The sequence below is a fragment of the Carcharhinus amblyrhynchos genome, chromosome 20 (genome assembly GCF_965287045.1).
Source record: "Carcharhinus amblyrhynchos chromosome 20, sCarAmb.v2.hapA, whole genome shotgun sequence".
Classification (NCBI taxonomy): domain Eukaryota; kingdom Metazoa; phylum Chordata; class Chondrichthyes; order Carcharhiniformes; family Carcharhinidae; genus Carcharhinus; species Carcharhinus amblyrhynchos.
This window is the reverse complement of record NC_137343.1, coordinates 6,630,493-6,656,087: the sequence shown is the minus strand read 5'-3', so window position 1 is coordinate 6,656,087 and position 25,595 is coordinate 6,630,493. Positions and strand designations below refer to the sequence as shown.

Genomic DNA, 25,595 nt, shown 5'->3' with positions numbered 1-25,595 from the left:
GACTCAGCTCCACTTACCCGCCTGTTCACCATAGCCCTTAATTCCTTTACTATTCAAAAAAGTACTTATCCTTGTCTTAAAAACATTCAATGAGGTAGTCTCAATGTTCCACTGGGCAGGAACTCCATAGATTCACAACCCTTTGTGTGAAGAAGTTCCTCCTCAACCCATTCCTAAATCTGCTTCCCCTTATTTTGACACCATGCCCCCTACATCTAGTTCCATCAGCTAGTGGAAACAACTTCCCTGCTTCTATCTTACCTATTTGCTTTATAATCTTGTATGTTTCTGTAAGATCTCCCCTCATTCTTCTGAATGCCAGTGAGTATAGCCCCAGTCTACTCAGTCTCTCCTCATAAGCCAACCCTCTCAACTCTGAAATTAACCTAGTGAATCTTCTCTGCACCCCCTCCAGTGCCAATATATTCTTTCTCAAGTAAGGAGACGAAAAGTGTACACAGTACCCAGGTATGGCCTCACGAGCACCTTATACAGCTGCAACATAACCTCACTATTTTTAACCTCCATCCTTTTAGCAATGAAGGACAAAATTCCATTTGCCTTCTTAATTACCTGCTGTACCTGCAAACCAACTCCTCGCGATTTTGCACAAGGACACCCAGGTCCCTCTGCACAGCAGCATGCTGCAATTTTTTACTATTTAAATGATACTCCATTTTACTGTTATTCCTATCAAAATGGATGACCTCACATTTACCAACATTGTATTTCATCTGCCAGACCCTCGCCCACTCATTTAGACTATCTATATCCCTTTGAAGACTTTCAGCGTCCACTGCACACTTTGCTCTGCGCTCATCTTAGTGTCATCTGCAAATTTTGACACCATCTTCCATGGTTGTGAAAGAAGCCCCATCTTTTCACCCAGACAGGACACACTGGGAATTCCACAGATTCACAACCCTTTGGTTGAAGAAGTTCCTCAATTCAGTCCTAAATCTGCTCCCACTTATTTTGAAGCCATGCCCCCTAGTTCTAGTTGCACCCACCAGTGGAAACAACCTCCCTGATTCTATCTTATTTATTCCCTTCATAATCTTGTACATTTCGATAAAATCTCCCCTCATTCTTCTGAATTTTTCAAATCCAAAGAACAGCATTTGGCGGATACAAAAGCCTAGACTGGCATCTTCTAACCTGATGCTGAAATGTAGATTGAGCAGTTGTTATTCTGAATGGAGCCCCTGTTAATAAAACTAGGAAACAGCATTGCTATTACATGGTGCTGAGATCGGCCTAGTGATGTATCCTGTGAGTTGCAGCAAGAACTGCAAAATCCTCACCTCTAGAAAGAAAAGTAACTGAGAGAACAGTTAAAGAATAGAAAAGTTGATCACAACTGGATTTAGTTGTGGCTGGGTGAATATGAGCAATTGTTGTGTCAAACCCCCAGTAAAGTATAAGGTTGTACAACCCTGCATATCTGCTCACCAGCCCCAATGGTTCTCACCTGCCAGGTGACCAGTGGGTAAATAGCTGCTGTGGTGATGGGGTGGAGGTCCAAAGGTGGTTGCAGCTGGATGTGCATTACCTACAAGGAAAGGACAAAAATGAAAAGCTCGGTTAAATGAAGGATAAAGAAGTCAAGAAAAGATGAAAGCAACAATCCATCAATACTGTTAACAAGTCATCAGAGAATAGAGATACATAGGGTCATTTCAGTGAACACGTACATACAGTTCAAATTATTACTATATCATCAACCCAGGAGGCAGCTTTCTGTTGAAATGGAAATCCACTGAAACATATCTACTACTATACTTCCACATGACTAATGGAGACTGTCATTTTCCAATCCACCAAGATTTCAGGACACATCTAACAGATGAGAACCCCAGTGACAGGTTTTAAATGAGATCGCTTACAAACTTTTGTAATGCATAGGACAACAGCCAGGCGATAATGAAGATCCACCACAGAAACTAAAGGGAATGCTGCAAAGTGGCAGAATGTTATTGAACATAGTGCTGGTTGGGCAGCCAACCATCTGTCTTGTGGACAGCTAGTCAAAGTTACCATGTACACCTACCACAGTACCAAAAATCCCAGCACATGTACAGTAGCTGAAAGGGGTGGGGTGCTGTCCAATGTGCCAGCCGCAGTGGGACGAAAGCAACACACATCAGTAATATCTTCATCCGATGGCAACCTTGTTAACACTTTTGAGTTGCTATATTTTATTGATTCTCAAGAAATCCTCATCTGATATCCAGTGATCTGTAGTTATGTTGTGGCTGCAACACAGTGAATACTGCTGGATACTTGCAGCTGGGAAGCTCAGGAGAGTCAGGCTGAAACGACAGAAGGATCCAGTGCACAGGGGGTTGACTGGAGGGGTGAGGATGTACAAATGATCAGAGTGTCGAGCAGGTTACAGAGGTAGGGTTGAGGCAAGGGTATTCAGGAAGAGAATTTTGAATTCAATGCGTTTGTGGAAGGAGGGGTGGCAAACTGATAGGCTAGCAGACTATAGGCAGTTGAGTTTCAGATGAGTTGGCAATCTATATAGATTGGCAGCCATGAAAATTCAAACTATACCACTGGAACAGCAGCTTTAATCTGCATACTTTATTTTAATATTTATTTTAAAAATTTAATTCAGACCCAGGTGTAATTTATTTTGCACTGTATGTACCATTAATAAGATCAGAAAAAGAAGAAGTTTAGATTATGTTCTCGCTTAGCAAGTGGCTGCACTAAGTGCTAACGATGATAGTTTCAAGAATGCTTGGAGTTAAAGCATCAAGCACAGGTGAAATTTGACCCCAGGAGCCTGGCAGCATTGTGGGAGCTTCAAACAGCAAGTAAACTCAGTGGGCTGAAACACTTCACAATCAGGCTTCCGCAGAAGTAACTGATCTCAGCTTCATTGTCAGGCAATACACTCTCAGCAGCTGCTTTACCAAGAGGAGGAATGCAAACTCGAAATACCTGTGTCTCTCAGGTTGCAATTCACCAATGCCCAAGCACTGGGAGAAATGACAAAGAGGATTACACTCAATCATTCTCTTGCGTCCCAGGCTGCACAAACTGGGAAGCCATCAATAGGTGAAAAAAATTCAAAACACAGTAAAAACTGCTCCACTACTCAACAAAATCATGGCTGACCATCTTTTACCTCAACTTCCCTTTCCAGTAATTTCCTCACATTAGTAGTCCAAAAATCTATTTATCTCTATGTTGAATATACTCAGCAACTGAGCATCCAGTGCTCTCGGAGACAGAATTCCAAAGATTCAAACCCTTTAAGTGAAGAATTTTCAACTCAGTTCAAAATGTTTGATCCCTTACCCTGAAACTGGAACCCCATATTCTAGATTTGCCATGATGTGGAGATGCTGGCGTTGGACTGGGGTAAACACAGTAAGAATTCTCACAACACCAGATTAAAGTCCAACAGGTTTATTTGGCAGCCAAAGCCACTAGCTTTGGGAGCAGCAAAGCTAGCTCCGAAATTGGATTTGAGCTGGAATGCAGTTTTAACCCACACAAAATAATTTATTTATCTAACTAATAGTGAGCAAGTTAACTAAACTATTAACAAACCGAATAAATCCCTTTTATTTGGGAATAGTTAATAAAACACAATTCTAATGGAATGCTGCTCAAATAAATACAATTCCCACTCATTAACAAAATAGAATTTAGTCACTCTCTAAACTGCAAACAGATTTTCTCTTCCGGAATATTCTGGGCCTTGGCTGTTGATTTTTGTGTCTGTAACTTCTTTCTTCTTTGGTACCTTTGCAAGCTAGATGGTGCTTTCTCTAAGACATAGATGAAGCTACGAGGGCCAGTGATTCTCTCTCTCCTGAGTTGAGAGCTGATAGGTCTGGCAAGTGGCAGTTGCACTACCCTCTTTGTCCCACTGCCCCGTTCTTTTACACCTGTGATGACATATCAACGTTTGCACAAGAGGATTGGTCCCAGATTGTCAAAACATTCAGATTTAAATTTAATAGGTTTTTGGTATCTAAGTGCTTGATTCAAATTGACTGGCTAAATTCAAAAAGTCTTGGTAACACTGCTGCTTGGCCTTTCAATGTTTCAGTTTGGGCTGTCTGTGTACTTGCACATTAAATCTCTAAGCACAGAAAAAGCAACATCTTTTAATGGAACCATGCCATGCTTCCCCTCCCCCCACCCACCATGCCCACAGCATTTGGCAATTTTACAAACACCAAGTTCTAACGTCCTACCTCCCAATCTACGATTACTGTCCCCAACTTTGCAACAAAACAAAGAGGAAGTAAAGATTCCATTTCATCATTGACAGACCTGTGGTTGAGAAGAGGGGCCTGGCAAGGTCATGTGGATATGAAAATCCTGGGAACATTCCTGGCGCAGGTGGCCGACTAAATAAGTCTAGTTTTCCCCCTATTTCGAGTTTGTGATGGTCCAATGGCATTTGCTGCTTTAAAAGTAAAAACAAACATCTTCAACATCCTATATTAGAGTAATAGCACCAAAAGAACAATTATTCCACAATCAAGACTGAGCTGTTAAATGCAGAGATATGGGTTGGGAAAGTCCTCAGGAGCCCTGCTGATCAGTCTCATGAATTTGGCATATTCAATATTCCTGCCAATCTCTCATCCACTCACACACCCGCGTTTCACACACATGCTCATACCCATGCTCACACCCTATCCCACTCATCATACACACCCACACTCCCACTCACCACACACATACTCGCACACCCCTTTGCTCTCAAGCCTCTGCTCCTCCCGCCTTATGATCTCTGCCTAACTTGTTCCACCATCCGCTCTCTTCCTGGCTCCATTGTCCACTCTCTTTCTCACTCTCGCTCTGGTTTGGACATCTAAGGACTTACTTATCTGCTGTTTACAGCTTGTCCAATCAGAGGTTGGCTTTTCACTGCAATGGCTGTATCAGTAGCCAATGCAGGGGGAAATCAGCCTTGCCTACCACAAAATCCCTGGGTGTATCCAATGGAACCCCAGAGTTCTGTGGAACCTGGCTTGGGGAACCTTGGTTTAATATAAGTGGTTACATATATTATTGAGATTTCACCAAGCTAGCACATATGGCAGTTTTTAATATTGACTATTTAATACATCTTCACTTACACTGATTGTTAACAAATGCTTACAGGGAGTAAAGATCACAGAATTTGCCAAGGTTTGTCTTTTCAGTACCTTTAACTTTTGCTGGTGATGGTAGATTTGCCAGGCAATCTGCACATGAACTGCACACCATTTTCCAGGTTTCTGTAAAACACAAAGACACATCACACCTTAGCAGACACGTTTCAACTGGCAGTAACGAAAATATGCAAATTTATAGGCTTACTGAAATAAAATGCAAAGCACCGCATAAAATAGCAAGCAGGAAAACCTCTAAATGGACTGCAGCCAAATACATCTGTTGTGAAGCTTGAAGCAAATATTTGACAGGTAAGCCGAAATGGCCTGAAGGCAGAAATCCTTTTCAATTATATGCAAGAACTGCTTGTAAGTAGACAAATATACACCAGAACAAAGACACGCAATCCGGAGATAGAATGCACTTTGCATTTAGGTTTAGACTGGCTTACTGCTCCCATATTTTGGAATGGAATGTCAAGGCAACATACGTGGATGATAAAATGGTTTTGACTTTATGAAAGTGTTGCTTCTACTATGAAGAAACCATAACAATTTGCATTTCAGCTGAATTGGTAACCAGTGAGGTACATCCTCCGTATTTCACTTACTGGCAAAGGTTAGGTGCTTTTTCTCATGTGGAACACAAGCAATCAAAAGTACCCTTCCTCAATCCAGGCAACAGTACAGTTGTTACGCCAAGGACAGCTTAACTTGAAGATTCATAATCATTGTACCCATGGTGAGCAATTTTCTGCACATTCCATAGTTCATTCTGACACAGATACTCTTTCTTAATGAGAAGAAGAATCAGTTTGACTAGGAACTACAGCAGAGACCAAAACGACCCTGATATTTCATTGCCACACATCATAAAAGGGAGGTCCAAAAGGCAATATGAATATTAGGAATACTCCTCATGGTTGCCATGTAAGTATCTTCTATGGCAACCTGTTCAAAGTTAACACATATTTGGGCTACATTTCTTCTTGAAAGATTTAGTCTTTCCCAGGGTGGGGAGTTATTATTTTGGGATGGAATGGAGATCACTGACTTCATGTTAATTGTACATAATTACACAATCCACTTATCCATTCTTTGTTCTCTGATAAATGGACCCAATGTCTCACCTTCATGGTTGACATGGATTTGTACAGCAGCAGGCTGTTATCCGTGCACCCATAAGGCAGAATATTAGCCCTCCTTCATAGTTGATGGCATAGAATTAAAGAATTATTATGTCCTGAGCCCAGTGATATTTGGATACCATGTCTGCATGAAGTTAAGATGAGGTCTGAGAACCTGTCTATCCTAGATAACAGTAAAACGCCAGTCCAACGCTGGCATTCCCACATCATATCCTAGATAAAACAGTCAAGTTATTAGGGGACGTGGATGAGTTATTTTGTGAATTTAGACCAAAGCTATTGATATTATTATTTCTCAATCAACAACACTAACTAGCATAGGGAACAGACTCAATAAATCACAGACATCTGTACAAGATTAAATACTATCCATAAGTAGGAAACAGGCATTTTGCTCCCCACCTCCCATCCCAGAATATCTGGTTTACCACATATTAGTGACAGGAACATTGGTGAGGGCACATTGAGTATTTACCCAGAAGGCAATAGATAATGTTAACCATTAGGAAAACATTCAGTGCCCGCCCCCCCCGCCGTAGAGAATAACCAATTACTTGGGTTCTGAAGGAGTGAGCACCTGTCACTCTGTTTTTATTGTCCATGTCCTTTTGTGGGAGGGTGGAGGAGGAAAGAGAAGAGAAAGAACGAAATGGTTCACCTCTCAACAATGGCCCAAACATGTTTCCAAACCAGTCAGAGAAGCAGAGCACTGTGAACCAACTTTCTTCTCATCCTGACCCCGCAAATAATAAAAAGTTGACAACAGTATATTTTGAGAACAATGCAAGAAGAAGAACTCAGAGGTACAACTGGACTTCTGTGATTGAGTAGAAAGTAAGTTGGGAGCTGGTCAAGATTAAGAATAAAAAAAGATAATAGTGATTGACAGCGTGTGTGTTCTGGGCTTCTATCATTGACTCCCTGGCAATTAAGAAGGGAAGAGAAAACAACTTAGATCTTCAGGCAATAAAAGAGTTAGCAGGCATATTTGGAAATTTCACAAAGAGCCTGATATGTGGGACCACAAAAATGCTTGGTGCCACTAAACGCAGGTCTACCTATTGAGTCCGTCAAACCTCCTGCTTCTGGCACTGAAAGATGTTACTTGAAGAAATCTTTTTCTGAAATTCCAAAATCAAAGATCAGAATATTTCCAGGACAGCTTTGAACCAGGCTTCTATGAAATTGAAGCCCTAGGGAAAGATTCAGCTCCACTTGTGCTAGAATCTCAACTAATACTTTTACTCGAGGTATACTTACGCCCATTGGTTTTTGAGGTAGATTTACCCTTTTGTGTGGGAGCTGGAAGAAAACAGTAAACACAAATGAAACACTGAACTCTTCATGGAGGAAACCATGTCAAAAATAGATGTCTTGATTTTTTAAACAGTGATCCATAAGTTTTTCCCTTGGCCTTCCATGGCAGACTGCAAAGAAGTGTTCAGTGAGAAGATAGAAAGCCTTGCTGGAGCACATACAGATTTTTGAAGCCAGAACTTTGCGATAATTCCATTATTTGCCATCTTAAGTTGACAGAAAGTGAAGAAACTTCAACAAGTTTCAAAGAAAAGTTGCATTCATAATGAATGTGTCACTACAGGAATCAACCATTTTGATGTGTGGATGATCACAACACAACTTTCAACTGATTCTAACAAGCAAGCAAGATCTGAAGATGGGGTCCTTTATTGACCACAGAAAGGAGAAAGGACAGGTTCACTAAAAGCTGCATATAATTTTACCATAGACCTATACCACAAGCCAGATGGTAGAGAATCACAAATATAAGCAATATGAACATTTGACAACAATTTTAAACATAAATTCACTTTCCATTTTTATTCACTTAAGTGTTCTAGAGAGGGGAGTCACCACTAAAGTTAACATCCCACAGTATTCAACTAAGTTTCCAAAACAAAATGCATGCAAATGCATACATCATTACAACTGCACAACCCACAGGAGCAAATACAGTCATTTGACTACAGAAACCTTTAATTTTATGGGAATATTTACAACTGTTTCAAAGAACAGCAGTGTTCTTTTGCTTTACAATGTTCAGAAATGAGTACATTTGCCACTTCCTAACACTGGCTTTAGAAGAATAAAGGATGATTTCCATACTTCAGAATTTCTCCTAAGCTCATGTCTGGCCAATTAGAACTATGAAGACTGGATTCAACAATGTAAGCCACCTTCAGATTAAAACCAATTAAAAACACCTCCTCCTTTCAAAATGAAGTTACCCTTTTCCTTTAAAATTTTCCACAGCATCTACAATTTCCCCAAGACGACAGCTAATTAGACACTCCCAAAGTGAAAGAAAATGTGTTAAAAATTATGCCCAAAATATCCAAATGAAGCACTGCCCAAGGCAAACTTGTACAGCCCTTATACGCAGACGGATCCAAAGAGTAAGTCTTCGCACCCTGCTTTCTCAGGACCACAAGGTTGAAATGGCAAATCAGGTGCATGAACATTCTAGCATGTCAAAGCAAAAATGTACAATGCATATGGAGCATAAGAATCAAGTATTTCAATGAGAACTGCCAAAAAAAAACAAATTGGCAGCAGGCAGCGTGAGCAGCCCACTTGAAATTTAGACTCACCATTTTAAACAGGTATTAAAAATTAGTTATAATAATGCAGAAAAATAACCTGTGACTTGCAGTATCCATACTTCCATAGATCCCATTATAAACATGATCTTTTGAATAAAAAACACAACTTAATAATGTATGAAATGGTTTTACGAAATGATTAACCATTAAAGAAGTAGATCTCACTTACTCTTATTGACTGTCTGTATGGGTCTGACAACTGCTAGAAAAGATGAGACAGAAAGGTTGTACAATTATATTGATAGAAGCAAAATATTAATGGGAACTGACAATATAAAAACCATCTTGGATAAACTAATAAGACTGCTGTCAGGGTCTAATGCATTAAACTCACCCAAACGTAATCAGTCAGTGCCAATTTCAAAGAATTCTTGGGAAAGATGGAATTCATTTTTTTTTTAAAACATCAGATACAAATCAAATACTCATGTCACCAATAGTAAAAGGGTAAATTATTCTTTGTAACAGCATTTACAGATAGCAAAATAATGCAAACATTTTCTCAAAGAGGCTAAACTAATACCCAGCACATTATCTGTGTTCACTGTGTCACTGTCAATACTCCTCATCAGCTGAAATACATCGAGGATTGCTGCTGTACATTACTGCGCACCCTATTTATAGTAGTGACTTTTTGAAATGTGAACAAACGTTGTGCTCAAAATGTTTTTATCATCAGTGTCTGTGTCTCATTCATTTAATCACCTTCATTCATTTCATGCTAGCTTCTCTCCGTGGAATTTGAACTAAATTTCACCATTCATTTTGTTCTAAGTTGGTATAGTTTGTTACAGAAATATACTGGTTTTCTGCAAGAAGCCACTTCAGTTACAGTATGGAGCTGATTGAGAACCCAACAATGATAAATACCAGAAAATTATTTTAGTGTTAGGAACCATAAATAGCTTCCTTAACTCATGAGATGGAGCAAGTTGTATCTGCGCTTCTTTGGTTGCCTGACTTATTTTAATGGAAAAAGAACACCTCCAACAATCAGCACTAACAAAGCAATGATACTGATTGTTCTTATCAGAATCCATCAAAATAAGAACATTTTTTCAGTCAATATATCCCAGAATAATAATTGCAATTAACTAACATAAAGTGCACAAAACTTCCATTGGTTTTCCCAGTGTAGTGAAATTGAATCTTAATGCCATCCTTTATTACAACTCTTTTTTGCCTAAAAGGTGACATCCATATCAGCATTCATTCATGGGATGTGGGCAGCATTTATTGCCCATCTCTAATTGCTCTGTGCATTGCTGTGGATCTGGAGTGACATGTAGGCCAGATCAGGTATAGATGGCAGATTTCCTTCTCTAAGGAACCAGATGGATTTTTTGTGACAATTGACAGTGGTTTCATGGTTATCATTAAAACTTTTAAGTCCAGATTTTTTAAATTGAATTCAAATTTCAAAATCTGCCACAGTGGGATTTGAATCAGGTGCCCAGATTTTACACTGGGTCTCTGAATTGCTAGCCTAGTGACAATATCAGTACACCACCATCTCCCTCATGACAACTAATTTCCAAAGTACTTAACTGACTGTAAAGGGCTTGGGGTGAGCAGAGCATGTGAAAGTCACTATAAATGCAAACTCTTTCCTTTCATGTTCCTTTCAGATTATCAGTGTCTCACTGGCCTTGTATGTTTACTCAGTTTGATTATATTAGTAAAGCTCAAAAACCATTTATATAATTTTGTAGGCATTCATCTTCAAATCCAGATATGGGTTAATATTGGATAAGACCAAACAAATGACCTGGAATGTAGTAAAAGCAAATTGCTGGGAATGCTGGAATCTGAAACCAAAAAATAATGCTGGAAGCTGCTTTGACAAAGGATCATCTGGACTCAAAACGTCAGCTCTTTTCCTCTCCTTGCAGATGCTGCCAGACCTGCTGAGATTTTCCAGCATTTTCTCTCCTGGAATGTAGTAGCTCACTCACTGTACATCTACCTGCTTACATGTCATTGTTAACTAGTAAAATGGACTCAAACATGATATAGCCAATGCTACGTATAGGACAGAATCAGGAGTTTTAAGGATCAAAGTTAGATAAAGGGCTGGTTAACAAAAGTTTAATAGATATGATGATTTTTCTGGTTCTGGTTGCATGATCTTCTCAAACACTGTTGCCAAGAAACTATTTTTCAATGAAGGGACTTTTGATGAAAAATGCCCATCGAGATGTTCTGAAGCAGCTTATTTAAAATAGGAAAGCGGATGATAAGTAAAACAAGCTTAGAAAGCACTTGTTAAAACTGTGCTTGGAATAGTAGTGAGAAGTTCAAAGACTCTCTAAATAGGCTCTTCATAAACAATCAAAAACTAAGTTGGAAAGGAAACCAGAGTTGTACTTGGTGGTATAATGAACTTTGTGCAGTTTAATTGTACCATTGTGAAAATTTAACATGTATGTAATGCAATGCTGGCTGAAAGACTTCAGGGTTGAAAGTGATTAGTTCATTTACCCTGGGGTCCTTCTGCAGAAGCGTGTGAGGAACTGCTCCTTGCCTGCTTGCTACATCAATTGGATTGGAAGTCTGGGGAAAGACAACACCACATTTATATCATTAATAACAACTGCTCCACTCTACTGAAATTACTACAGTGCAATGAAAAGGGCACGAACTCAATGGAAAGCCAGTGGGCCTAAAACATTTCTGACTTTATGAAAAATGTATATTTTAAAATAAAGAATGCTTTCTATAGCCATTATTTGTAACTCAAATTCAAATCTGAGATGATTATGGTGAACTGCAAAAATGTACATCAGGAGATAACTGTGCACCTGAGATTCTGAACATTGATCAGTCACTTCTCCACCATGGGCGGTGATGGTGGTGTGTGGAAGGGAGTTTGCAACGTTCTCCCTCCTGGTCACAGAATGGCTCAGATGGAGGAGAAATTCCTTCAAAATGGGACAACCCTTCTTTACCATCCTCTGGTTTTAATGGGGCAGACTTTGCTGTAGTAATTACAGCAAAACTCAATTTAAACTGACAGCAACATGTAGAGTCTGAACATGTGCAGAATAAGATGGAAATCCAGAAGTTGGTGTCAGTGATTTCGTGCCTCTCAGGGTGTGCTGCTGTGGTTCCTCCAGACTGCAATCCCCAAATGGTGAACCTCTAAAGATTTCAATTTTGATGCTGTTAATTTTGCTCTAAATACTCTTGAAAAAGTTAAACCTTGCTGAAAGAGGATGAAATGGTGTGCTAATTTGATAATTACTACCAAACATCCCCAGTGATCCAATAGCTAATTTTATATTTGTGGAATGTCAAATTTCTCCATTGTGGCAAAAAAAATCCTTATATTTTGAAAGAAATGTATTTCTTAGTTTTGTAAAATTTTATCTTTATTTCATCTTCTATGTTAATGCAATCACAATTAATTCTGCAGTCTTAAAATTTAAATCAAAAGTGAAGGATATTGGTGTTTTTAACTTTTTGGTTTGCTGTATTTGAATACTTCAATGTGGCTGGCCCCTTACTTGGTGCTAGATTTCAACTGCTACCGGGGAAGGGGAAAACTGCACCAGAGATCACAAGATCTAAGTCCATGCCTTTCTTAGATACTGAGAGTTTGTTCCCCTTGTGGGGGAACCTAGAACAAGGAGGCACAGTTTGAAAATAGGGGTCTCTAATATAAGACAGAGATGAGAAAGAATTTCTTCTCTGAGAGTCATTAAGTCTTTGGAATTCTGTTCCACAAAGAGTGGTGGTGGAGGCTGTTTATTGATTATATTCAAGGCTGAGTGAGACAGATTTTTGAGAGATAATGAAGTCATAGATTTATGGGTGGGTTGTTGGTGGGTAGCAGACAGCAAAGTAAATTTGAGGCTGCAATCAGATTTATTAAATGGCAGGTGAGATTTCATAGAACAAATAGACTAATCCTGTTGCTATTGCTTAGATTCAACCATAATATTCAGGCTATTGATTTCAATCGTACACAAAAAAAAAGCTACTGTGTCGAGGCTGTTGACATTGCCAGTATTTATAAAATTTGAATATTCATGATGAAATTGTGAAGACTGGACTAACAGCTATAAATGCCATTTCAATTAGTGTTTTTAAAGACTTAAGATTGCTAAAGGTGTGCACAAAATATTAATTTATAATTTGTCAAGGTTGCACTTTTCCATACATTCACACTCATGCATGCCTGATGCTGAGTTTAACAGAAACTGTGTTAACAGAAACCGCAACATTTCAACAGTGACAAACCTCAGAAGTACTTCATTAGCTGTGAAGTGCTTCGGGATGTCCTGAGGTTGTTAAAGGCATGATATAAACTTAAGCCATTCTTGATTTCCTTCATCAGTATGTGTATGTGTATTCAAGTTATGAAAATTATTGGCTCTTATTTAGAGGTTTGAACTGCTGTTGCAGAACTGGTTTAAAGATGTTCACAGCACCATTCTGAAAAACATTCTCTGCAGTTTGAAGCATGAGGACTTTAGGTCTACAAGAGTGGATTACTTTTTTTTGACAAATTGAGCTCAACATTCAATCAGCTATTTTGTGTAGCTTCAGGCATGAAACAACAATGAAATATTTTAAGAAGTCAGCATTCTTTATAAATTCTCCATGTGGAATTGGCCTCCAAAGTCAGGGATTGTGGGTTTGTGTCCCATCTGGGGTGAAACATTCTCACTTTCTAAACTGCCGCTTTTTGGGTGGCACAATGGTTAGCACTGCTGCCTCACGGCGCCAGAGACCTGGGTTCGATTCCCAGCTTCGGTCACCGTCGGTGTGGAGTTTGCATGTTCTCCCGATGTCTGCGTGGGTTTCCTCTGAGTGCTCCGGTTTCCTCCCACACTCCAAAGACATGTGGGTTAGGTGCACTGGCCATGCTAAATTGCCCCTTAGTGTTCTGGGATTAGTGAGTAAATATGTAGGGTTACTGGGATCGGGCCCAGGTGAGATTGTTGTCAGTGAACACTTGATGGGCCATATGGCCTCCTTCTGCACTATGGAATCATGAATTCTGTTCTAAGTTCGGAATTTCCCTGCAAGTTACATTTCGGTGCATGGAGAGCTACTTTTCCTTCAATTACATTTGCCTTTGCACTGAGATTTGAAAAGTAAGAAACCAGGAACCTTCACAAAAACTAAAATAATAAAATATCACACCCAATAAAAATATTTCTATCGCAGCTTTTTTAGAATCTATCCAGAAAGCACTGATGAGCTGAAGAATTATTTTGTAGGCTATGATGCCATTTAAGTGCTTGATTGAGTTACTGCCTTGCTTTCCACATTTAAGTATTTACTATTCCTTAAGTACCTACTATTAAATAAACTTAAAAAAAGACAGCTCATGCTACAGATTGCCAAGTGCTTCCTGCACTTGGAGGTTTAAAATTTACTGTTCCCTGAAATTATATACACATAAAATTGAAAGAAAGCATTTTAAAACAGTTTCATAATTGATTATATGTTGTTGAAAATGTTAAAGTTTCATTATGTTCTCTTTCCTGTGACCTTGAGTTAAGGATACTACATGCCTATCCATGAAATTACCATTTGCCTACACTACGACAGTCAGATAATGAATAACCTGTTATGCCTCTAACTGGCTCCCAGCTCAGCAAAGTGGAGTGCGAAGACAGTGAAATTGACTGAGGTAATCTGTCTCTCCCTACCTCAGTGACAGACGCTTCAGACTGAAAAATGGAGGAGCACTCAGCAGCAGCGACCCAGGCAAACTTAATAACCCTGACTGATCATGGCAGCCCAGTGAAAGGCATTGTGCTCAGTCAGCACGAGCACACGCAAGTCAGGCCTTTAGGGCAAAAAAATCATCTGCTCTACAGAACAGGGTAATTTGCTCGTTTGAAATGGTTCCTACCATTACAATGCATCAGCCACAGGATTTTTGACTCCAAAGATGGGTCAAGTATTATTAACCTTCTGCAGTTTACCCTCAGGGCCTCCTCTTCTACTGAAGTTGGCATGTAAATTATGTGGAAATTTGCAGATCAAACCAGTCTCTGTTTGACAGACACATTTTTTCCTCGAGTTTTATGCCTGAAAAATGCTGTACTTACTGATCCTTAGTATAATCATAGGGTAACCACATCAATCACAGTGCGTTTACAGTAACCCTTTATTAGCAAAGGTTATGCAGAAAGCACATAGCAAATCTCAGCTTCAGATAAACTATCTGATAATTACAAATTTACAATTACTGCTACTTTGTTTTAATACTATTGGTATTACTACTGCTTTCTTTTAATACTATTTTAACACTTTTCTCTATGAACGGTTTGCTTTGCCTGTATAGCGCGCAAGAAACAATCCTTCTCATTGTATGCTAATATGTGACAATAATAAATCAAATCAAAATGGACATTTAGGACACAGTTGCCTCAATCAGCTGACAAATCTTGCACACTCGATGATAATTTAATTTACTAAGACAGAAAACACAGAAGGGGTGAGAAAGAAAGTGAACCAGCTTTGCCTGTCACCTTTTCTGCCACCTTACAAGTTGTTTTTAGCACTTTTAAACTGATTTACATACCTTAGGCTGAAATGCTCCCTGAAGTGACCCAAAGGGACCTGAATGTGGAATCATGGATGGCATGCCTGGCATTGCTGGACCGTACGGTGGGAAGAACTATAATTAACAAGAAATGAAGAGTTAGCTTCAGATTGAGAATTAGTCACATAACACACATCCCACATACAAACTCAGGATCAGCTATGCAATGATGCAGTTCAGCTACTCAAGAACAAAAATACATCAATTGTCTACACCTGATTGTTCTACCTTTGCCACCATTTAAAAATGGTACTATCTTGTTCACAACAGGCATTTTACCAGATACAGGATATGGTAAAATGTCTAACTGTGTGCAACATATACCTAAAGGATGCAACATTAAAATAATTTTACAGTATGGAAGACTCAGGACTAAGTTTTTCTCCTGAAGCACTTCACTGAAGACTGGAAAAAAAAAGCCTGCTTTAACACCTATTTGTTTTCTATCCCATCAACCCTCAATTTCTATCCGAGGAGATTTAATGATTGTTATGTATCATGTCTGCATGAGGTAACTGTCCCTAAAACAGCAAACAATAAAGCTTCATCTTCAGTGAAGCCAAATAAAATGAAATATCTTTAAACAGAATTGTAATTCAGCAATGTAATTTTTATTTATAGGCAGCTACATTCTTGTTTCTGTACCTGTAATCTAAATAAGAAAACAGCCATCTATTTCTGCATTCTATGGGAAAATGCTTTAAACCTCTAACATTTTTTAAACCGCACCAGAGCTGCTAGCATGAATGTGGAGATGCTTGATCTGCACGCACGTGATAATGCCTCTGTGATCAAACAAACACATTCTAGATGCTCAATGATATAAAACTTTGGTTTTAGCAGCCCAAAGGGTGAGACTGTCCAAAGCACATTCTGCCTTCAATATTCAGTTCAAAATCACCTAACCTATATTTGGTCTGTCTCTATTAGAAATGCAAATTGAGGCTAATTTGATGATCTGCAGATGCATTCGAAACCACAAGAGTAAAAACACCAAATTTAACACATGAAATGACGCTTAATCAAAATAACATTTTTTTAGAAATGTGGATGTGAGCTGAAGCACAGGTACAATGAGCTCTCGAATAAAAAAAAAGGACACTCACACTAGAATGTCGATAGAAAGGATTTTCTATTTTTGGTGTATACTTTTCGAACTGAAAGGAAGAGGAAAAACAAGTTGTAATAGCTTTTATTTTGCCTAACATCTAAATCACTCCGTCATTGTGACGCTCTAAGACTGTCAAAATGAATTAAACACATCCCCTGATCACCACGCACAATCAAAATGAACTAATGATTGATCAATATTATTAGTTGCTAATCATTTTCGACTTGTCATGAACTACTTACGATTTTTTGGAAAAAGAATCGATAAACAGCTTTTAATAATTACTTCTACATATTTCATCTTTAAACAATTAAGGGACATTAAGAAATGGAAAGTCTTCACACACAGCCATTTGGCATGGCAGCTGCTGCGGAATATAATAACTGTGTATACAGAACACATGCATAATTTCATTAATTATAGCCATTACCAGATGTCTGCCACTTAGTCAGCATAAACAACATTAATCACAAAAACATACACTAGGTAGATTATACACACACTTCTTTATGACCGTAATTAGACCACATGGTACATTTTTTTACATAAAAAAATTGAAAACACATTCTGCAACAAGCAGTTAGACTGCTTTTCTTCGTAAGTTTTTTTTTGGAAAATTTGGAAATGGCATCTCAAAAGGAGTAGACATGCATGCAGCTTGCACAAGCACCATGATCAGCTGGTGTGTAAGCCAGAACAAATTAAGTTAATTGTTTTTAAACACTAGTCAAAGTAACAAAACAATAGCCAACTGAGCAAAGAGCCAGATTCTATGGATATATGGTCTCAATGATTTAAACCATACATTGTTAACTCTAACTATGCTACAAAAACAGTGTTTGTGTGTTAGAAGTTATAGAACTGCTAATGTTTTCAGTTCACAGAAAGAATATGTATAAAAACAGCACTGTGGATATATTTATACTTTATTCTTCCACACTGGGCTACTGTGGTATTTCACTTTTTGCTAGTACGCAAGCTCATATGGCATATATTTATGATTGTATTCAATTATTTTGTCTTGATGAATAAAAAAGGTTCAGTGCACTAAAATTTAAATCTGTAATCCTGAAATAAGTATAGAACAAATATGTGTTCCAAGGCCCAGAAAGGATTTGTAATTTCTCCATCTTTTGACTACACAACAGCTTAAAGCACAATAAAGTGCCTTGGGATGTTTTACTATGTTAAAGGTGCGACATAGATGAAAGTTGCTGTGGCTCATCAAGTTCCGAAACAACTTCTCGTGGCTGTTAACAGTTTGTGCTATTTTAAAATAGCAGGGCCATATTAACTTAACACTCATCAAGTATTAAACAAATTTTAGGATACTATTCTCTTTAAGTATTACTTGACAGTGACGCCAGAAGTTTGAAGTCCAATGTACTGGAATGTGCATAAAGAATCTCAAAACAAACACATGAACTACCATCCTTAATTGGTTGTCCATTGATTGTGTGGTCAAAAGATATCACAGGAGATTCAGAATAGAAAAATAAGTGCCACTGGTGTTTTCCTTTTTAAGAACCACATTAGCCAACCCATGGTCACTATGGCAAAAGAGATGGAAGGATTTTTTTTGTAAGGGAAAAGGGGGAGTCAAGAGATGCTCTACTTATCCTCACTTTTCTGCCTGGGGTATGCACCATAGGTGGTGCAGTGGGCGGCATGAGTGGAGTCGGTGGCAGACTCGCAGGGAAAGGAGCAAACGTGTGCTGATGTGTGTGTTGATGCGTGTGCTGATGCTGGTGTTGATGTTGATGAAACTCTGCCCTCAAGAATGGTGGCGGGGCTAGCGACCCTGCCCTGTCGGAACTCTGAACCAAAAACCGGTTGTTCAACTCCTGCCTCAGCAGTTCATGCTCTGGAAGAGAAAAAAGAAACACAAGGGCCGTGGGCCAGTCAGTTGGAAAAAAAAGGCCAAATATTCACCTGGCATTCCCTGTTTCTGCAGGTCATGCTGTGGTGGTTTTCTACATGAGGACTCATTGGTGGAGGTAACAGAGATGCCTGTGACAAAGCACCAATCAGAATTCCCGACTGAGGCTGACAATACATGATTGGTTGGTTGAATGATATCAACAGGCTGGTATCTAAAGACAGAAGAGAACCATATGAGTCATCCCAGCAGAAAACAAACTGGGGAAATGAGAAACACACACACAGTCCACCTCTAAAGGAGATAGCTAAGACATTTTACTTGTCTCCATAAGAGCAGGCAGCAACATTGCTATTTGAAATGTATCCTCCGGACATTGATGAAGTTGGCACCTTTGCAAACTACTAGTTTTTATTCATCCAAACTGGAAAAAACGTATTGAGAGTTTCTAAAAGGCAAGGTCTGCACCAATAACCATTTGATTACTTTTATACAGGCATTTCAGAGCTCATTTGTGCTGCTCTAAGCAGCCAAAACTTACAAATACTCTGAATCACCTACACTGCTAGTAGCATTGCAACATCCACAGCAAGGCCACATCTGCAGCATGCTGAAAACATATATTTTCAATAAAACAAAATCATTATATGCTCTTATGAGGACATGTTTCTTGACATCATTTCAGACTTACATTCAATACAGCTTCAAGAGAAAAGAAATCAGTTTGAATTATGTTACCTTGTAAGATAAACACATTTGAAAAACTACTTATTGAAATATCATTCCCTTTGAGTTAAAATGAATGGAATGATTAAATACAAGCGTAATTCAAGGGATGAGACAATATTCTTGTTAATTAGCGGTACAATCATCTTGGCCAAATGCTTTCCTAACATTTTGGGGTAGAATTTGAAAATTTGCAACAAAACAGAAATGGTTTTAACATTTCCCCAAAATGATCCTCCTTGCAATGGTGCTTAGTATAATTATTCAAACAAACCTGCAACGTTACAGAAATCAATCTGGCTTGTTAAGGACTGTTAAACATCATTACATCATTCAAAGTTAAACATGGAAGAGATTTGGAGCTTTGAGTGTCCAAGTAGACTGAAATAAGGATTTGTAACAAGCAACTATTTTGCTGGGAGGACATAAGCAAGCAACAGGCCAGCTTATGAGAACAACAAGACTGCTTTCTGAAAGGTAAGGGGTGCTGCTTTTTAATTTGACATTTCTAATGATCATAAGACCAATGTACTTGATTTCTAAACAAGCAACAAAATGTGTGAGAATTTTGAAGCTATGGTTATGGTCCATAAACACAAATCAAATTCTCTGATCAGCCCTCACCCTCTTAATTTAATAAGTGTGAATTCTTCCAGGTGAGACGGGTGGGGTAAGAGGTAAAGAAAGGGAAGGGGAGTGATGAAGGTTATTGGTTGAATTCTACCCCTATTGTTCAATGGCATTAATCCACTATAATACCAGACTTCTCAACAAGTGGACACATTAAACCATTACAAGATCTGGATGTGCTGCTATTTCTTCATTTCATCAGTTATATCTGTAATGACCAAGGATTTGCAATTATCTTAAGGCAAAACAATCTGTTAAGAATGGTGGTTTGAGGTGTTATACTATCTGAGACAGTCAAGTCAAACAAAAAATGTCTACATAAATGAATTAAATTCACATTTTATCGGATTGCATTATATTTTTGGACATGCTTCAGATATAAACAGTAGCAGATTAGGCTGCTTTCTGAATATCAAGAAATCTTGTGTATTGAAAGTTTGGATTTTTTTTCATGTAGTACTTCCCTCATCTCTCAAGGTCATTTCCATCCTGTCAGGTTATGAACTAAGTAAATGTAATGTTCACTAAAGAGTATTTTATTCAGGTGTATATGAAGTGAAACACTAGAACCCTTAAGTAAACAAAACTAAACTGGCATTTTGGGGAATACAAAAGGAATTAAAAACATAAACAAGCAAAATCCCCAATGACAAATGCAGGTCAAGGACATCTTTAACACTGGGGTGAAAAAGAATCTGCACCTACCTGAATAGCCAGGTGCTGCATGGTGACCCGGTACAAGGCTGTTTGACGTTAAAGGAGGTGGTGGTGGTAAGGTAGCTGGTGTTGCAAACATGGCGTGGTGATGAGGGTGAGTCTGAGGCCTCAGGGAGAAATTATGTGAGGTAGCAAGGTTTGGAATAGATAAGGGCAGGACTGGAGTGGATGAATGATGGGGGTGGATTTGGGGGGATGAAGGCAAGTGTTTGGGTAGGCTGACGCTTGCAGCACTGCTGGCGCTGCTACTCCTGCTGCTGGGGAAGAAAATTTGATCATTAGTTCACATAAGACACAAGCAGAACAATAAAAATACAGATATATACATGTGCTGGGACTAAAACAAAGCAGTACTGTTTCCTGTGCAATTTTTACTGCAAATATGTTGCAACAATCCTGAGCCAAGTAATTTCACATAAATCATTTTCTTCATTTGAAGCAAAACTGGTAGAGATATTCAGTCTCATTGGACAATATTATTCCTTGTGCTATTTTTAATAAAACTTGAGCAATTTTCAATTCAAGAAATATGATAGGAAATGGAGTTTAAAATTTCAATGGGAATATTCTTTTGTGATCTTGTAATCTTTAGTACTGGGCAAGTATAGTAATAACAAGTTAGGATGAGATAATAGAAATAATCCCTCTGATTATTTCAACAGTATTTAGTCGATTTGCAAGTGCCTCCTCTCCACTGCATTATTTGGATGTGTTGAAGGTGTGCTAAGTTGAGATGGCTTGCTTACAATTAGATAAATTTCAATCATCTCCTGGAAGATCTAATCTGAAACATCTTTGTGCTTTTTGGTCCACTTTGTTACTTTGAACTGAAAATCTGGAAACTGACGTCAGGTTGACTCATCTCCACAGTTATGTGGTACAAAACACCAAGTAACCATGAACAACATAGCAGTTAACTGTGCTGTGCAAATAATGCAACATTTAACTGAAGTATGCTTTGAAAACTTTCAAATGTAGCCACTTAAAACAAATATAGTCAAGAGTATTACATCTTTAATATACTCCCAACTTCTAGACATGTTCAAGGACATCTAAGATGACATTTCCTCAGATGAAGAGTCATTTTCTACCATTACTTTAATGCTATCATTGTAATGAAAAGTTAAATTATTTTGCAGTTAGTTTAATATATCAGGCTGTGCCATTGTACAGAGTTGTGCACTTTTATTTGGATACTTATTTTTCTTTCTAAAGTTAATTGGCCCACAGTAATTTATTTGTGGACAGACAAATTTAACTTTATGATTTTCCACTAGCCTGGATGACATCTGTTAGTGAAGCCAGTACATTCTGAGACTGCAAAATCCAAACTGAAATCAGAGCACAGACAGTTTCTGTGGCGATCTGGGTATGTTAATGAAACAATTGCTGTGTTTATGTTTAATGTAGCATTGGTCAAATCAAAAGGCAAAACATTCAGGCTAATGTGAACTTCTGTCCTCTTGGTTTAGAGGAATGAGTAAATGACAACTAGCAGCATTTTTTGAAAAGACTGGCAAGAGCTATAACTATAAGGGAACAAAATGAACAATTTTTCTTCTGCCTGGCTCAAGTCAAGTTCGCAGAACCACGAAAAAGATATAGCACAGAGAAGAGCCATTCAGCCCATCATGTCAGTGCTGGCCAAAGAGAAAAAGGTAGCTGTTCATTTTAATCTCATCTTCCAGCACCTGACCTGTAGCCTTGCAGGTTAGAGCACTTCAGGTACCAATCCAGAATCTTTTAAATGAGTTGAGTGTTTCAGCCTCAGTGAATTCCAGACACTCACCATCCAGTGGGTGAAAATGAATTTTCTCATGTCCTTCTACCTATCACCTTAAATCTATGTCCTGGGTAATTAACTCTCTGGCACAGGTAACAGGTCTTTCCTGTCCTCCCTGTTTGGGCACCTCATAATTTTGCACATCTCAATTAAGTCACCCTTCAGCCTCTCTGTTCTAAGGAAAATAACCCTAGTCTATTCAATATCCAAAAGAGAAAACGCTGGAAAATTCAGCAGGTTTGCAGCATCTATAAGGAGAGAAAAGAGCTGACATTTTGAGTCCAAATGACCCTTTGTCAAAGCTAGCCTATTCTAGTCTATCCAATCTCTCCTCATAGCTGCAGTTTCAAAGCCCTGAGACAACATTCTTGGAAATCTCCTCTGTACTTTCTCCACAGCAATTATGTCCTTTCTGTAAGACCAGAAACCCAGCTATTGGAGCTACAGGAGTAGGTAAGAGGCTAGGAATCCTGTGGTGAGTAACTCACCTCCTGACTCCCCAAAGCCTGTCCACCAAGTACAAGGTACAAGTCACGATTGTGATGGAATACTCTCCACTTGCCTGGATGAATGCAGCTCCAACAACACCCAAGAAGCATGACACCATCCAGTACAAAGCAGCCCACTTGATTGGCATCCTTCCACAAACATTCATTCCCTCCACCACCAATGAACAGTGGCAATAGTGTGTGCCATCTACAAGATGCATTGCAAAAGCTCACTAGGCTACATAGGCAGCAGTGTCCAAACCCATGGGAGCTTCCATTTAAAAAGACAAGGTTGGCAGATACATGGGAACACCACCACCTGAAAGTTCCCACCCAAGTCATTCACCATCCAGACTTGAAAATAGATCACCACTCCTTCAGTGTCACTGGGCCAAAATCCTGGAACTTCCTCCCTAACAGCACTGTGGATGTACCTACACTACATAGACTGCAGCAGTACCGCCTTCTCACGGGCAATGAGGAATAGACAATAAATTCTGGCATAGCCAACCACACCCACATTCAACAAATTTTAAAAATGATGAGCAGAACTGTACAAAAAATTCCATCTATGGCCTAATTAGTGTTTTATACAGTCCCGTTATTTCATCCCTGCTTTTGTATTCAATATGTCTTCCAATATAGGGAAGAATTCCAAATACTTTCTTTACCACCTGCCAGGAACCTCTGGAGATGCACTCCAAGGTATCTTGCTTCCTCTATCCTCTGTGTGTTTCCTAACTTTGTTTGCCTTTTCCAAAAGCATCACCTCAAATCTCTGGATTGAATTCTATTTGCCACATTTCCACCTACTCAACTAAATCATTAATATTATTCAGGAAATCCTCTTCAATATCAGCTATAGGGCCAATGTTTGTGTCACTTGCAAATTTTCCAATCATGCCTCCCATATTTAAGTCCAAATCATTTATATATACAACAAACAGCGAGGACCCAAACACTGTGGGCTGTGGAATGCCATTGGAAAATCATTTTGCATTCGCAAAAGTATCCATCGAATATTATTTAATAAAAGCAAATTACTGCAGATGCTGGATCTGAAAACAAAAAAGAAAATGCTGGAAAACCTCAGCAGGTCTGGCAGCATCTGTGAGGAGAGAAAAGGACTGAAGAGCTGACATTGAGTCCAGATGACCCTTTGTTAAAGCTAAAAGGCATAGAATGTGGGAGATATTTATACTGCAGGGTGAGGGAAAGAAAAATGAGTCATAGCTACAGAATATTACCCTTTGCTTTGGATCACTGAGACTTGTTTGTTCTCTTTGTTCTTTGAGACAATTCTGCATTCACCTTGCCATTTTCCCCTGTATCGGGGGGGGGGCGGTTTTACATTTCTGACCAGTCTGTCATATGAGATCTTGTCAAATGCCTTATTAAAATCCATAAGGACAACATTCAGTGCATTACCCTCTTCAATCCTCTTTGTTACTTCCTCAGTTACTAAGTTAGTTCATTTTACACCCTGGGCATCAGCCAAGTTCTGTAGAACTTAATCAGAGAGCTTTGTTTGCAGCACAGCTTTTACAATTACTCATTCTAAGAAGCAGAATGCCAGAACTTAATTCCTACTTTGAACATTTTACAATGTACATAAAGTTGCAGACTATAAAGATACATATCATAAATAGATGAGTCAGTTGGAGCATGTCACAGATGATGGAAACAGTTTAACATCTGCCAAAAATATATTTCTCATATAATTATAAGTCAGAACCATTACTGGCTGTATTATAAAGCTGCAACAAGTAATGAAGCTACTGCATAATTTTATCTTGCACTTTTACAATGTCTTTTAACGTAGTAAAATGTCCCAAGGCACATCACAGGAGTGATATCAAACTAAATTTGACAACAAGCCATATAGAAATATTAAAATATTAAACATTTGGTCAAAGATGTGGATTTTAATGGAGCACCTTCTGGGAAGACGAAGCAGTGGTGAGGTTTATAGAAAGAATTCCAGAACTCATATCCTGGACAGCTGAAGGCATGGCAGCCAATAAAGGGTGGAGAAGGAAGAGAGAAAATGGAAACTGACAAATGGACAGAATTGGAGAAGACAGAGTGAGCAAAGGATGCAGGACGGAACATCAAGATAAAAATGTCAAATTTCAGTTGCTGTTGAATCGGGGCCAACGTGAGCAAGTGAGCACAAGGGAGATGGGGGACTGGGACTTAGTAGAATTCAGGATGACAGCAGCAGAGTTTTGGATGAGCTCAAGTTTTTGGCAGGTGGAAGAGGTGAGGCTGGATGAATATGTCAGCTGCAGATGGATGTTGATGGCAGACTAACAGTAGCAGTTTCTTATGGGTCTGGATGAAATACTTTGGTTTCACAGAACTACTGTATGAAATCAACCTTTAGTCTAGATTTCAATATTAAACAGGTAGCAAATGATAGTTTCAGAAAGGTTAAATGGTTTGAGATAAGAAAGCAGATCTTGTGCTTAGGTGAGTACGAGTGTTCAAAAAATTAGAAGGCTTTGGCTTTAGCAAACTTTCACTCACAAATGGTGAACCTTGGTTCAAATCTGGCCCCAAACTAATTTTCTCGGTTAAAGACCCTATGCAAGATGAGTTTTACATCTCAATGCAGTGCTTAGTGTGCACTGTACCTGCACAAAATAGTCCCTATTTTTTTCAATTCATAGAGTCATACAATTAACAGCATGGAAACAGGCCCTTCAGCTCAACTTATCCATGCCGCCCTTTTCTTTTTAAGCTAGTCCCAATTGCCCGCATTTGGCCCATATCCCTCTACACCCATCTTAACCATG

The 25,595-nt window shown here is 38.8% G+C and overlaps 1 protein-coding gene across 11 annotated transcripts in view; it reads right to left on the bottom strand.

Annotated features, from left to right (window-relative positions):
• The window catches only part of fbrsl1 (fibrosin-like 1), an 884,033-nt gene that overhangs the window by 13,476 nt on the left and 844,962 nt on the right, over positions 1–25,595 (bottom strand). For 4 of the 11 annotated variants that reach the window (XM_080208006.1, XM_080208012.1, XM_080208013.1 and 1 more), the window contains 10 exons: positions 20,515–20,783; positions 18,200–18,438; positions 16,570–16,620; positions 15,443–15,538; positions 11,380–11,451; positions 9,068–9,100; positions 7,538–7,579; positions 5,184–5,255; positions 4,300–4,435; positions 1,472–1,552 (listed from right to left, as the gene is read on the bottom strand). In XM_080208006.1, the coding sequence (XP_080064132.1) occupies positions 1,472–1,552; positions 4,300–4,435; positions 5,184–5,255; positions 7,538–7,579; positions 9,068–9,100; positions 11,380–11,451; positions 15,443–15,538; positions 16,570–16,620; positions 18,200–18,438; positions 20,515–20,783 (1,091 nt within the window). Of the gene's footprint in view, positions 1–1,471; positions 1,553–4,299; positions 4,436–5,183; positions 5,256–7,537; positions 7,580–9,067; positions 9,101–11,379; positions 11,452–15,442; positions 15,539–16,569; positions 16,621–18,199; positions 18,439–18,506; positions 18,668–20,514; positions 20,784–25,595 lie in introns of all 11 variants that reach the window. The other 7 variants (XM_080208005.1, XM_080208014.1, XM_080208007.1 and 4 more) reach the window with 6 other exon arrangements.